Source organism: Eptatretus burgeri, chromosome 7 (genome assembly GCF_056783735.1).
Source record: "Eptatretus burgeri isolate ZD-2024b chromosome 7, Ebu_testis_v1, whole genome shotgun sequence".
In the NCBI taxonomy this organism is placed as follows: domain Eukaryota; kingdom Metazoa; phylum Chordata; class Myxini; order Myxiniformes; family Myxinidae; genus Eptatretus; species Eptatretus burgeri.
In genome coordinates this window covers 98,557,801-98,572,813 of record NC_140967.1, presented here as the reverse complement: position 1 = coordinate 98,572,813, position 15,013 = coordinate 98,557,801, and the positions used below count along the sequence as shown (strand labels likewise).

At 43.9% G+C, this 15,013-nt stretch overlaps 1 protein-coding gene across 1 annotated transcript in view; it reads right to left on the bottom strand.

Annotated features, from left to right (window-relative positions):
- Positions 1–536: 536 nt before the first annotated feature.
- Positions 537–15,013, bottom strand: part of C7H19orf47 (chromosome 7 C19orf47 homolog) — a 29,302-nt gene continuing 14,825 nt past the window's right edge. The window contains exons 5-8 of the mRNA XM_085889786.1: positions 12,631–12,807; positions 12,106–12,258; positions 11,798–11,874; positions 537–2,603 (exon numbers count right to left, since the gene is read on the bottom strand). Of these exons, the coding sequence (XP_085745912.1) occupies positions 1,992–2,603; positions 11,798–11,874; positions 12,106–12,258; positions 12,631–12,807 (1,019 nt within the window). The 3' untranslated portion in view covers positions 537–1,991. The remainder of the gene's footprint in view (positions 2,604–11,797; positions 11,875–12,105; positions 12,259–12,630; positions 12,808–15,013) is intronic.

Sequence of the window (15,013 nt, the reverse complement as noted above, 5' to 3'; positions counted from 1 at the left end):
TGGCCCCTGGTTCCTATCACTGTCTACTCTGTTGAATAATTAATTCATCTACACTTATTTTATGTTAAACTTTCATTATCTTAAACATATCTATCATATCTCCTCGTAACCGCCTCCTTTCTAGTGTATAAAGCCCTGTCTCCTTTAGCCGTTCTTCACAGCTGAGTCGAGCCAGGCCCGGAATCAATCCAGTAGCCCTGTGCTGATTGCAGCCTGTTCCAAGTCAAGGCATGGTTGAGCAGACCAATAAAACATGGTGGCTTCAGACCCCAGCAAGGGTCCCCAGGATACACCTTAAGACCCCACAGAAAGCGGTGACTGCGGATATGCCTGATAAAGGATATAATTAAATCAGGCTATTGATCATCTTCAAAGGGGGTGTTTAAATTAACCCAAACATCCAATTTTCACTCATGCACTTCCTTGGAGTTTTCTTAGTATGCATGAAAAGTTTCATGGTGTTCGAGTTATGGCGCGCGCGTGCACGCACGCACGCACACACACACACACACACACGAAAATGATTAAAGGCACTCTCAAGCACAAGTAAACATTTAATGAAACTCCAAACTTTTTGTTGTAATTTCCGCTTCACACTCAGATATTTTCTTTACATTTCACAAGCAGCCCGAAGATTATTAAATGCAGATATACAGTGGTGACTGAATACACTCTTCAAATCCCACAAAGCACAATTCCATGCCAACTAAAATGAACCATGTACAGTATTTGCAGGGGTTGTTATTGGGGATCCCTCAAGTCGGCCAGTTTTGGCCATTTTGTTGGTGCATTGCTTTCACCTCCCAACTGCGGCCTGGTACAAAAAGGTTATCATTCGGTCATTGCATGCTGACGTATGCAACAGCAACCTCAACCTGTGAAAACATTTTGCTCCCCCACCCTTCCCCCCCAACCAGAAAAACAATGAAGGTCTCCATTGCATCAACCCCATTCTTCTATTAGGATATTCACAAGAATACGTTGCGCCTTCATCCTGATTGAAAGTGCACGGGTCGTCTCCAAATTACAAACAGGGTGGGGGAAAGACAGCTGGAGTGTGTGAATCGCTTTGTACCAAAGGTCGATTCTGGTTCAACTGGGAAGCCATGGGTTTTGTTTTAAAGACCTTTCTATGATATTGTGCAGAGTTAAAAATTCTCGATGGGACAACAATTTGACCGCAAACTCGTCACGGCACTTCTGGGACAGATCGCTGTGCCCTTTCGGGGAAGAAATGAGGCCGAGTGTCCCGGTGATATAAAAGAGGCGATGCATTAATCCTTTGGTGGTACATTCGCCGCCGAATTAAGATAACCAATGCAACAAGGAATTGTGGCGGAGAAGGAGAAAGGTCGAGAAGACGACGAATAAAAGGTTGTCGTGTTTGCGGCCAATTTAAAAAGAATCATCGAGCAAAGGAAAATAAACAAGTTATCTTGCTTCTGGCATGCGACCAAAAACTTTTATTTATACGAATACATTACGTTGCCAAAAAGGATCTGGAATTGACTTGAGATATTTTGTACACTGCAGCGTCTAAATCTCATTCCCAAAGTGTATGGGGGGGGGGGGGCAGCGACCAAACCTTTACCATTGCTGCAGCCAAATGTAGACGTCCGAGGTTCGACCAAAAAAAAGTGATGACGTACACAAGTATGGTAGAATTTTGGACTCTCCCCAACATGCACCTTTCCTTCTCCCCTCTTAATTGAATCTCCTCCAAAAACTCCTCTCCTTACTCTTCCCTCCCTATCATCCTCCACTCTACCATTTTAATTTTCTTAAGCGCAGCCCATGATCATCCCCATCCCCACGTGTGCACTTGTAATTAACATATGGGCGCCAAAGCTTTATCAGCAATAGACTCCAAAAATAATAAAAAAAATTGCCCATGACCGATTTCAGTGTTAACGCCTGGAAAAGGTGGCTCAACACTTGACTGTACATTCATAATATAACAACGTATTGTTAAACTCGCCCTTCAATCAAATTCAAGAGCTTTTCCTTCCAAGCCGTTGAAAAACACTGATGAACTTTTCGCTGTCACCGTATGCAAACATGCCCTGAGAGGTTCCAATGCCAGTGCTGCTGTTGCTGCTGCTGCTGCTTACTTGGCCAACTCCTTGGCTTTGACCTGCTGTCTTTCTACGTGTTGAGATCACTTGCCCACGGGTGCTAGAAATGGCCACCTTGCCTCGCTTGAGGAGTCCACTACTCCTGCTACTGCTGCTGCTCACACGGCTTTCACTGCTGGATTCCACGGCTGTCGTTTTTCCAAGTCGACGCATCACCCCACCTCGTTGTTTTGCCGCCTCAGTTCTGCTGTACAATGAGATCCCAGCGACGCCGGTGCTCGCTTTTGTGGGGGTGGCGAGTCGGTGGATGGTGACCGGCCTTTTGAAAGCAGCAGACAGCGCTGGTGGATTTATGCGAATCATGACCGGCCTGGAGCTCTGCGGCACAGTTTTGAGGACACCGGCATACTGCAGTACTGAGGAGCTGTTAACATCCCCTTTGGCAATGTTGTCATAGTCGTTATCATCATCCTCATCATCATCACTGCAAGTCTCCTGTTTCCCCAAGCGACTGAACACACCTGTAGGCTGTGGATAAATGAAAATGTGAAAAGGATAGGAGGCAGGCAGAAGCAATGTTTTACTTGATATGCTAGACTCTCAACAAAGCATGCTGAATTGCATCGATTCAATTAGAGTAATAATGAGGTGAATCTTTTTAACTTGCTTCGTAAACACCAGTTGGCAAAAACGAAAACTGGTAATTTTATGTAGCAGTTTCCCTCGAATGTATTTCATAACCAGTTGATTTGTAACAAAATTATGTTCATATCTTGCCAGAGATAAATGGAACCACACCGGTAATCAAGCTTGGTCAGTTTGGCATTCCTTGAGCACATGACTTGTGTGGCTGGGATCGCTGGTTCAAATGTTGTCCACACTATCGACTTATTCATTGTCATTCAAATTGCAATACGAGTAAAGAAATGCCCCCGGTAGAGCACATACCTCCACCAGGCTGAACAGTTTAAGTTTTGTATCCCACCGATAGGCCGGATCTGGATCCGGACCTGAACCAAGAACCAAAATCGAATCGGCTTGTTCTTGTTACCAAACCAACTCATCCACCTTGTTTTGTCATAACTCGTCCACAACTTTTTGAAATATCATGATGGATCTCGTTTTTGGCTCCATTTCTCAATGGTGAAGGATCATTTTAAAAATTAAATACTATCTTATCTGGATCCAGATTCAGATCTTCACCAAAATCGAATCAATTTGTCCTTGTCACACAACCAAATCTGTCCACAACTTTTTGAGATACAAGTGCGCACGTTGGTCCGACGGACCAAATTTTCATTGGTCTTCACAGCCTTGTTGCATACCCGCCTGCTGTACTGCTTGAGCATTAGCTTGCCTTTCATTAAACCGAGATATGCTTGGGGCCAGCGCAGGGATTATATGTTAGTTATTATTATTGCCATATGATACTACTATTCTTATTATTGTTGTAAATATTATTGGTATTAATTAGTATATGCTTTGTTACAATGTTATTCATTTTGTAATTAGAATGCCATGGCGTGGTAGAAGGACATATTAAGCTGCTTTATATACCTTAACATGGCGTGCATTTAAAACATGGGAATTCTAACAGATTTTTTTCTGTTAATTAGCCTAATCAACTCACGAGGTCATAATGATCATTTTGGTGCATTACATTCCACATCAGAACACTCTAGAAGAACTACACACAGACACAGACACAGGCACAGACACCTCTCATCCATTTATCGTAGAGTCTTAAAGGGTTGACAGGGTCTTTTTGGTATATTTGGTCCTCGGGAACTTTTGGATCTTCTGGATGTTTTGGGTCTTAAAGGGTCTTCCAAAGTCAGAGGGGTCGTAAGGGTCAAAAGGTCCATTCCAAGAGTGCATAATTAATTAACACACACACACACACACACACACACACACACACACACACACACACACACACACACACACACACACACACACACACACACACACACACACACACACACCACCCATTTATAGTAGATCATGCTCACAGACAGACAGAAGAATGAAAACATAACCTCCGTTCACCTTCAGCGGCAGAGGTTATAATATAGTTGCCAACTTTGAGAGAAGAAAAAGCAAGAGAGAAAGGATCCGTAGTGTGAGGGAGAGGAATGACCAAAGGGGAAGGGTCTGGGAGGGAGAGGGAGGTGTCTCCCCTCCCCAGATAGAGAAGATTTTTAATTACCTCCGCCACCAAAGGTGAAGGAGTTAATGTTTTCACCCCTTTCTGTCTGTTTGTCTGTCTGTCTGTGTGTGTACAGGACATCTCAAAAACTTGTGAACGGATCCGGATGAAATTTTGAGGACAGGTTCGTTGTGTGGTAAGGACGAGCCGATTAGATTTTGGTGAAGATCTGGATCCGGATCCGACTACTACAATTTTAAAGTGATTCTTCACCATTGAGAGATCGGACCAAAAATGATATATATATCACGATATCTCAAAAAGTTGTGGACGGATTCGGACGAAACTTGGTGGATATGTTGGGTGTGTGACCACGACAAACCGAATCGATTTTGGTGAAGATCCGAATCTGGATCTGTAGTCAATAATTATTTAATATTTAAAGTGATTATTCACCATTGAGAGAGAGGACCAAAAACGATGTACAGCATGATATTTAAAAAAAAATGTATTGGGCCCGATATGTTCTCGTGGATCAGGCATTTCGTGCTGGAGGTATGCGCTCTACCGAGTGCCCTTCTAGTTTAAGTTGTTTTCTTTTACATGCAACTCCTGAATGTTTTGAACTTTGCATTGTATATCATATTGTTGCAGTTTTAGAAGACCCCGGGAAATCACATCCAGCACATAAAGGATCCCAAACGTAGCTACATCCACAGTAATTGTGTTTTGCTAAATTCCTTGGTTGAAAACATTTCGAAACATTGACCCGTCGGCTTCAGGGTCAAAGGTTGGGATGCGGGTTCGAGAAGCCCCATGTGACCCCGGCCGCCGAACTCATAATATGTTGTAATGAGAAATATAAACTCAAATTTAAAGGTAAACATCGACCTGGCAATGCCATACTCTCCAATACAGACATTAGGTAGATCTACTGCAATGACATGTCACTGGGATGCTTGGGGACCCAGCACGAAGATGTCGGTGGGTCGCTCTCTTCGCCTTGACCAGTTTTGTGTGTGCGCATGTACTGTGCATGTGGCTGACGCAGCACAGGCATGATTCTCATTGGTACAATGTCTTGCTCCGAGTTGCATCGTCGGTCAACCAATGAGAAACATCCTACTCTTTGCGGGTCAATAATGCTTGTAAATGGGACAGCATTGTCCTTTGCTGCCGCATACTTTGAATAGCAGCTGTCGCCAATCAAATGCTATGAGAGTACGAATACGATTTTTCACACAGCATTGAGGGAAACAGCCCGCAGGCCGACAGCAACCTTGTCACAACATGAAAATCCATCAAAAACTTTGACATTATTTGGTAAAAGCGGTATTTTTCGATCGCTATTATTGGACAATAAAATCGGTCGGCTGTTAATGTGTGCAAAAAGCAGTGGAGTTGGCAACGATGATACAATGAATTTGAATGCCCATGTCCATGATATTTCTGTTCAAACTCGTCCATGAACCAAAGCCTTAGGTCAGCGTTGAAATTTCAAGTACGTTGCGACACTTCAACGAGTGGCGAGAGCTCGATTACAACTGGAGAGAAGAAAAGTCGGATCTGCACAGCGCATAATGTGTCATCGCCATCAATTTACTTCATACACATGGAAGACTGAGGGACGTCTGAGCCAATGCATACGTATGTGGTGCATTTGGTTGGCAGGCGGGGGGAAGGGGAGAGGACATTTGCTTAAGGCCCAGTCACACCTTGACGTTTCAGCCAGCTTGTGCCGATTTTTGGAAAATTTGTCTAAAACGCTGGTACACGTCGGATACGTTATGGGTAAGTTTTGATAACATTGAGAGCACGCTGAAAAACACTGCCATACGTCGTAGTACGCTGGCTTTAAACGTTGTACTTTTCGGTTGTCCTCAAATTTTCCATGCTTGAAATTTTAAGACTTATGCCAGCGTATGACTCACACGTTCCGCATAACGCTGGCCATAAGTTGTAGGCACGTCACGCGATCGTTGACACACGTCGACACACGTTACTTGTAAGTTACTCATAAGTCGAAACACGTTGAGGTAATGTTTAGCGTACCCGAAACTTATTTCTAACCTATGAGTAACGTGTTGTACTCACGTTACGCGATCGTTGACACACATCGACACACGTTACTTGTAAGGTACTCACAAGTCGAAACACATCAAGGTAATGGTTGGCGTCAGTGTTGCAGACTCCCTGGTTTTTTTTTTCTTCCTTCCTTCGGTATGATGGTGATTTTGACACTTCGATTTCTCGTGCGGTTATAATATAATATAATTAATAGGCTGCCGCTCAACGATTTAAATCATAACCGCACTGTACACTGAACACCGTCATACCGAAGAAAAAAAAACAAACCGGGAGTCTGCAACACTGACGCTAACCATTACCTTGAGTGTTTCGACTTATGAGTACCTTACAAGTAACGTGTGTCGATGTGTGTCAACGATCGAATATCGTGCGTACAACTTATTCCCATCGCATGCGAAGCGTGTGTCATACGGCAAGTACGTCGTAAAATTTTCAACATGTTCAAAATTACAAGACGTCCTCCATTTACTACGACGTATGATAGCGTACTTTAGCGTTCTATTCACGCATACCAAACTTACCCATACCGAATTCGACGTGCGCCAGCGTTTTAGACGCATTTTTCAGAGGCTGGCATACGCTGGCAAGATCGCCAAGGTGTGACTGCGATGTTGACACTTCCATTTCTGCGGCAGGTTATGATTTGAATCGTTGTGCGGCAGCCTTTTCATAACCTACGCCACGTCATCGTCGGCGATGCGTGCAGCGCGCTATGCATAAGTTGGACTATCGTTGGGCATAGGTTGTGAAGGCCGACAACAGGTTCAGCATTCGTTGGTATAAGTTATCTATAACACAACGAAACGTTCTGTGTCCGTTACTAATACGTTATGCATAAAACCAAGTCGTTATGAATACGTCCGAATCTTTAAAAAAAAACATCTAAAGTTCAACGTAAGCCAGCGTTTTACATACATTTTAATACGTTGGCATCAAACGTCAAGGTGTGACTGGGCCTTTACATGAACGAGGAACAACAAGGAAATTTGATGCAGGAAGATGCCACTCAGCCCATAATATGCCTGCACGACACCAACATCAGCTTACATAAATCCGTGAAGCTAGCATCGTGATTTCATGATGGGAATGGGGGGAGGAGTCGAGATGAGAAAAGTGTAGAAGGCTCAGGGACCTTCCCAGGGTGTTAAAAATAAGTATTAAATTTAAAATGTTTTTTTTTGTGTAGGTGGGGGAGGAAGGCGAAGGCGCATTTCAGATAAGAAATGCACAAACACTGACGGAACCCTCTCACAGACATCACAATCAGCACAGTTGGATACAATCACCCATCCATACTCGAGCTCCCCACAAATCCTGCAAATATCCCTGTACCCCTTTTTTTACTCTCAGACTCTGACCCCTGGGCCGATCACTGTCTATTCTGCTAAAAATCTCTTCTGCACTTATTTTGTCTTCATTATCTTAAACATCTCCATTACATCTCCTCGTAACGGCCTCCTTTCTAATATATAAAATCTTGTCTCCTTCAGCCGCTCCTCATAGCTGAGTCTAGCTCGGTCCGGAATCGATCTAGTAGCCCTACGCCGAACCCTCTCTATAGCAGCTATGTCCTTTATCAGATGTGGTGATGACAACTGCACACAATATTCTAGATTAGGTCTCAGAAAATTCCTACATCATTTTCTTCTTTTGGCTGCTCCCGTTAGGGGTCGCCACAGTGGATCATCCGTCTCCATTTCGCTCTGTCCTCCACATCTTCCATTGTCACACCAACCACTCGCATGTTCGCCTTCACCACATCCATAAACCTCCTCTTTGGTCTTCCTCTTCTCCTCCTACCTGGTGGCTTCATCCTCGGCATCCTTCTCCCGATATACCCTGCATCCCTCCTGTGCACATGTCCAAACCATCTCAATCTCACCTCTCTCACTTTGTCTCCAAACCGTCCTACCTGCGCTGTCCCTCTAATATACTCATTTCTTATCCTGTCCATCCTAGTCACTCCCAATGACAATCGCAGCATCTTTAACTCTGCCACCTCCAGCTCCGCCTCCTGTCTTTTCGTCAGCGCCACCGCCACCGCCTCCAAACCACACAACATAGCTGGCTGGTCTCACTACCGTCTTGTATACTTTCCCTTTCACTCTTGCAGATACCCTTCTATCACAAATCACTCTTGAAACTCTTCTCCACCAACTCCATCCTGCCTGCACTCTCTTCTTCACTTCTCTACCATTCTCTCCGTTACTTTGGACAGTTGATCCCAACTATTTAAACCCATCCACCTTCACCACCTCAACTGCTTGCAACCGCACCATTCCGCCACCCTCCCATTCCGACATACAGTGTTGAAACTACATCTTTTGATTTATAATTTATCCCCCTACCGTTAGCTTTACCCAGAGCTGTCCGGCACTGCCCTGTCTGCTTACCTCCCCATCCCCCATTTCTATTACCACCCCCAGATTCTTCTCCTGTGTCACATGCTCCAAAATTTCCTCTTGCATCATTGTAATCTCTATTTTCATGATTATTACCCATCCCCAGCACATTACATTTCTTTATGTTAAAACTACATCTGCCAATCTTTTGCCCAATCTATTAAAGCATTTAAACTTTCCTGAACCTGATCACCATCCTCTCTGCTATCCACCTAACCTCCAAGCTTAGTGCCATCTGCAAATTTGGAAAGCAAACTCTGAACTCCACAGTCCAAAAAATCATTGCTGTAAATTATGACTAATAGTGGTCCGAGGACTGATCCCTGACATACCTCCGAGCAAGAATCCTCCCACTCACAGCTACTCTTTGCCTCCTACCACGAAGCCAGTTTGCAATCCAATTAGCTACCTGACCAGCCACTCCACAAGCCCTCACTTTGGCTAACAACCTCCGATGTGGATATGTGGATAACAACCTTATCAAATGCCTTCTTAAAGTCTAGATATACTATGTCCACTGCCTTTCCATCATGCACCCAATCAGACACTGCTTCATAGAACTCTGAAATATTTGTTCGACAGGAACTACCTTTGGTAAACCCATGCTGACTACCTTGAATTAGTTTTGTATTTATTTAAATGGTTCCCCATACGATTCCAAATTAACATCTTCAACACCTTCCCTTACAAATGAAGTTAAACTAACAGGTCTATAGTTCCCCAATTTTTCTCTGGATCCTTAAATAACGATGTTATATTTGCTACTCTCCAATCCCCTGGTGCCTCGTTTAATTCCAATGAAATGTTAAAGATATCTGTTGACATCATGCGAGTCTACTCCCCCAGCTCCCTCACTACACGTGAATGCATATTATCTGTCCCTCCCTTGGAGCTTTGTCTTCTCCTCACTTTCCTAGCTGCTTCTTTACATCCACCAAATGCACTTCCTCACCTCCTTGATAGATACTCTCAGATACTGGTAAATCCTCCGACTCTTTTTTTTTTGCAAAACATTATAATTTTTTTTTTGTTCTCGTTTTTCAGATTCTTCCACCAATCATACATTTAGTTATTTATTTGAGAATCCTGATACGTTAGTTTCCCATTCAGTAAGAGCAGATAGCAGAGGCAGTGGTGATTGAGCCGTGATAACCCTGAACTGGCAACAGAGAAGATATGGGTTCAAATCCAGCTGAAGGCAGAGATGTTAAGGATTTGGCTTTGAAGCTTTTGAAAAAACAGGAAACAAGAGAAAACCCAGTTGGCTCATCATGATCTTCAGGAAGTGGGTAATCTGCCAGTTGTTCCTGCTCTTGTTGCCAGGAGTTGATCCAAATATTGAGGTTGAATCTTAAGTCTATGGTCTATAACGCTGCCATCGCAGACAGCTCGGTGGTCTCAGTCTTCTACCACCTCCTTTCTGGTCTTGCAACTGCTTTGGGCAACTTGGGAAAGTTCGGGAAAGTGCTACCTGTAAATACGTGCCACGAGTAACATCACCGCCCCATAGGGAAACACTGGTACTGCAAATGTATAAAGAGCAGTAGGGGAATGGAGCACGGGGGTAGGGTCCCGGTTACAGTTAAGACTTGAGAGCCAGTCGACAAGTGTAAGGTGTGCAAAGGGTCCGTCTTATCCCCATAGATTTGTTTTTTTTCTTTTTGTATTTATTATTCATGGTCTGGGCTCGTGGAAGAGCTAAGACACAGAAGAGATCAAGACGCAACATAACAAAAGGAACAGCAGGAGAAAGGGGGAAATGCTGTTCGGGTGGAGGGAGAAGGTACACGTACAAACAAGGGATGAAGGTAATGATGAGAATGGAAGAACGCAAGGGGTGAACAAGACGGATACACAAGTAAAATTACGGGTGAGGTGGGGATGGTTTAATGGGTGTAGAAAAGATAATGGCTTTGGAAAGGGGATTTTCTTTTTTTGTAATCATTGTCGATGCTCGTATAGGAGCTAACACACAGAACATGTAACAAGGAGAGCAGGAGACAAGAGGGGTGGGAGAGGGAAGCACAAAACAGTGGAGAACAGACATGAGGAGATCTGTGGAAGGGAGAGGGATGGGGCGGGGAACACGGGGTATACAAGATGGTACGATCGGGACTTTCAGGAAGGAAAACAGGGAATTTGAAGGTGGGTTTGGGGTGGGGGAAGATAAGAGATTGTGGTGAACAGCTGTTTTGAAGACTTGGAGAGAAGAGTGGGATTGAAGAGTGTGTGGGAGTTTGATCCAAAGGTGGGGAAAAAAGAGAAATGAAAGAGTGAAGGTGAGCAACAATTCATGATTTTGGTAATCTTACGAGAAGGGGATTTTTGGTGGACCTTGAGCACCGTGAGGAAATATAGGGGGTACAGAGCAGGGGGGAAGGCCGGAGAGGAAACTGTAAAAGACAGAAAGACCACCGACCTGCCTGCAGTGAGAAAGTGAGAGACTCAGACTCAGCTTCATCATGGGAGATACCAATGATCCTAAAAGCTTTGGTTTCCACAGCATGAAGCCGAACTAGGTGTGAGGCAGGAGCACCACCCTAGAGGGGAGAGCAGTACACCATCAGGCTGCAGATGAAAGCTTTGTATGTGGTGATGAGCTAAGGTATGCCAAGGAAGGAGTTTGCACGACGGAGGTTGCCCAGTCTGCGACTGGCTTTGGAGGTCAACTTTGAAATGTGGTTTGCCCAAGAAAGATCATGGCAGATAGTGAAAACTCAGGAGTTTGAGTGACTGAACTTCCTCAAGATGATTGTTGATGAAGTGGATGGGAGGCTTGGGGAGGGAGGGGGTGGTTGCCAGATGGTCTTTTTGGAAAGAGACAGAGAGACTTATCAGTGTAATGGGAACAATGTTGTTATTGAAGGCTGACTTGAACTTGTCCAGGTCAGGGTCATGTGAAAATATGTAATGTCCCTTGTGGTGCACTCCACCTCAACACAAATATTGAAACCTAAGGTCTATCTTGCCTTCACCTTCCAGGAAAAGTGAGATTTTTTTTTTAAGACATCATCATAAATAGGCATTCTTTAGTCGTCAAAGAGACTCAAGAAAGAAGAATTTGACGAGTCATCGAATCTTACCTTATTTCCAGTCGTGGTGTCAGGCTTACATTCTGCACCTAAGCGATCAAATACTGAATTCCGCTGGAGCACTTTGCCTGCAAGTCCAACACAGTGGAGATGTCAAACAGTTAATAAACAGCCTTGTACCACATTGAGAAATGAATTTTTTTTTACTGCATATTCTCAATTTTAAAAACACAATATCAATAAAGCTTTGAGGACAAAAGCATCAGACAAAGGGACTAGCAACACAACTTTATATTTGATCGGCGAACCACTCCACCCAATGACTGTAAAAACACAACCCCAAACGTGGTAGCACTTACTCTGGATTTTCTGCTGCTCCATGAGTTTCTTTGTTTTTGCCGTGATTCCCTTTGGCATGTTCACCACATACTTGCCCTCAGTCTCTGCCGTGACACGCCTGTTCTTCTTCACTGGTACTTCTTCGAATGCTGTGCTGTCCACCTCGTAAGACACTTTTCCATCGCACACCAAAGATGTCATTCCGTCATCGACAATCGTGCTCAGTTATTGCATCCTGAATTAATTTAGTGTTAAATGAGTTTGTGAGTTATAACCAAGTCCTTTCCTACATACCAATGCTCTAAGAGTACATTTGTGCCAAAACACCTGAGCTGCAACAATAACTCTTCCCAAAACTAATCTCACAAAGACAAGGCAGGAGAAAGATATTAAAAATAAAAACAAAAAACTTCCCTTTCAGTGAAGGGGTAGGGTAGGGCCTTCCTGTTTGATAAATTTCCTGCACAGAAGGCAATGATAATGTATGTACATACCACGTCCCTCCCCTCCCTTTCTGTCTACGTTGCCTATTTCACATCATTCACCTGGTTCGAGCCTTTTCCCCAGTGTATTTGACACCGTGACAGACACCTGCCGTTCCTCTGGCTTCACCCTCAATCGGCCAAAGGTCAACTGATCCGAAAAGCTGGACACGGTTGTGTCGATTGCACTGCATGGTGGAGCATCGCGAGGGAGGCTGCTGGTGATCATCCTGGAGGCGACTGCAAGTTCAACACAACCCGCGCCAACTAATATTAATTTATGACAATTCACTCAAACTTTATATTCCTTGATTTATGCAACTTCCTCGTAAAAGACAGCTCACAGCCGAAGACAAAAGGACCTCGGAGCTCCATTGTTGAATCTTAGGCAAGAATTCTCAGCGTTTAACTATTTCCTTCATTACAAACAGGCTTAGAAAAGCACAAAAGCATCTATCGATGACCAAAAGCATCTTTTGACCACAAAAGCATCTATCGATTGGGACCATACTCTGTGCAGAGTATTGGGGCTGCCTAAGCAGTCTCCTTGGCTATTGGGCACAACCCTGGATGGGTCGCCACTTCGACACAGTATACCAGCAAGCTGGCACTCATTTTGCCGACCTCAGAAAGATGACAGGCCGAGTTAACCCCACCTGGTATTAACTCACCAGCTGAGCGGGATTTGAACTAAGGAACCTAGGATCCCAAGCCAACCACCCTAACCATTAAGGCAACACCACACAAAAGCATAATGGTCATGAATCAAGGTGAAAATGCCCAGGTGAATCTCAGTCATGTATTACATAGACCTCTTGTTAAAATGAATAATCATCCAGACAAATGTCGATTTGAATAATAGCACAGGGGGGAAAAAAAAGCAATTACGAATAAATTATGTTTGCAATGATTAATAATTTGACACAGACTATTCCACCTCATGTGATAGTGTGGGCCGGTGCACACGTGCATACGCCACACATTTTGCATCGATATTTCAACAGTTTGGATTGAAGGTCCAATGACATCGAGGCTCAGACCTCCTTGGTACGTGTGAACAGCATTATGCTTTTAAGGGCGTAAAATATTTAAGGCTTCACGTCGCGTGACGAGCCATTTTTTCGGCATTGCCAGAGCCACGTGGCCCCACGACCACAACCAGTCCAACACTATTTCTCATAAGACTGAACCGGCAAGGCTATTACCACGCTGTTTATGAAATAAAGTTTAAACTATTTGACTCTCCAGGGAGTCCAAATTAATCAGAATGTTCGTGCGACAAAATGGCGGCAACACGAGGCAAGCCATTCCTTAAGAAGGGATTACAAAAGGTCATGACAACAATCCACATGATGTTAACCAATTTCCCCCCTGAGTGTGACACACACAATTTTTTTGTTGTTGGTGTTGTTACTACTATTGCTACTACTACCACCACCACCACCACCACTCTCAGCCCTCAGGATACCTTCCTGGAGAAGGCTGCGCTTATCGAAAATGTGCTAAAAGGAGTCATTATACCATTACTTATACTAGAAGCACCTGCTCCTTGCGGGAGCTGCCAGGGGAGGTACATGTTATTCGGGTACCAAGCCTTTCAGGCTGAGTAACCTGTTGTATTTCTTCCGTTTCTTTTTTAAATTGTTTTTCTTATTATTATTCCGTGAGCATTTTTCGGGTTTATTCCCTTTTAAATTCATTTTCTCTGCAACCGCTTATTGGATCGACAATTTTCATCATAGGAGCGACTGCACCTGTATAATTTTATAATGACAATTATGACATCATAAGTCACATGGTGTGGCAGCCATGTTGGAAAAAAGGAAAACATTGGACCTCTGTATCTCTGAAATTGCTCCATGGAAAAATTGAAACTTGGCACGTGGCAAGTACTCCACATTGTGAAGTGACATCTCGGTCAAAATTTGATACGTAGAACACAGTCCAAAAAAACTTCCATTGTGACCATACTCTGCACAGAGTGTCAGTGCTACCAAAGCAGTCTCCCCGGGGTATTGGGCACAGTTCTGGATGGGTCACCACTCTGACGCAGGATACTCGAATGGCTCGATCATCCCAGTACAGCAAGCTCGTACTCATTTTGCCAACCTCTGAAGGATGACAGGCTGAGTCAACCCCATCTGGTATTAATTCAACAGCAAAGCAGGATTTGAACTCAGGACCCAAGAATCCCAAGCCCACAACCCTAACCATTAAGCAAACACCAGGCATGTAGAACATTGTATCCGATCTGTATAAAAATTGAGGGTCATCTCGGGATAAATTGGTCGACAGGAAATAACTGATGATGTCAGAGGTCACGTGGTTCAGCAGCCATATTTATTTATTTATTTATTTTAAACATTAAAAAACAATAAAAAAATCTCTGAAAGGGCTGAACAGATTGAGGTGAAACTTTACAGGTATGACCGCGAGGACGCCCCCC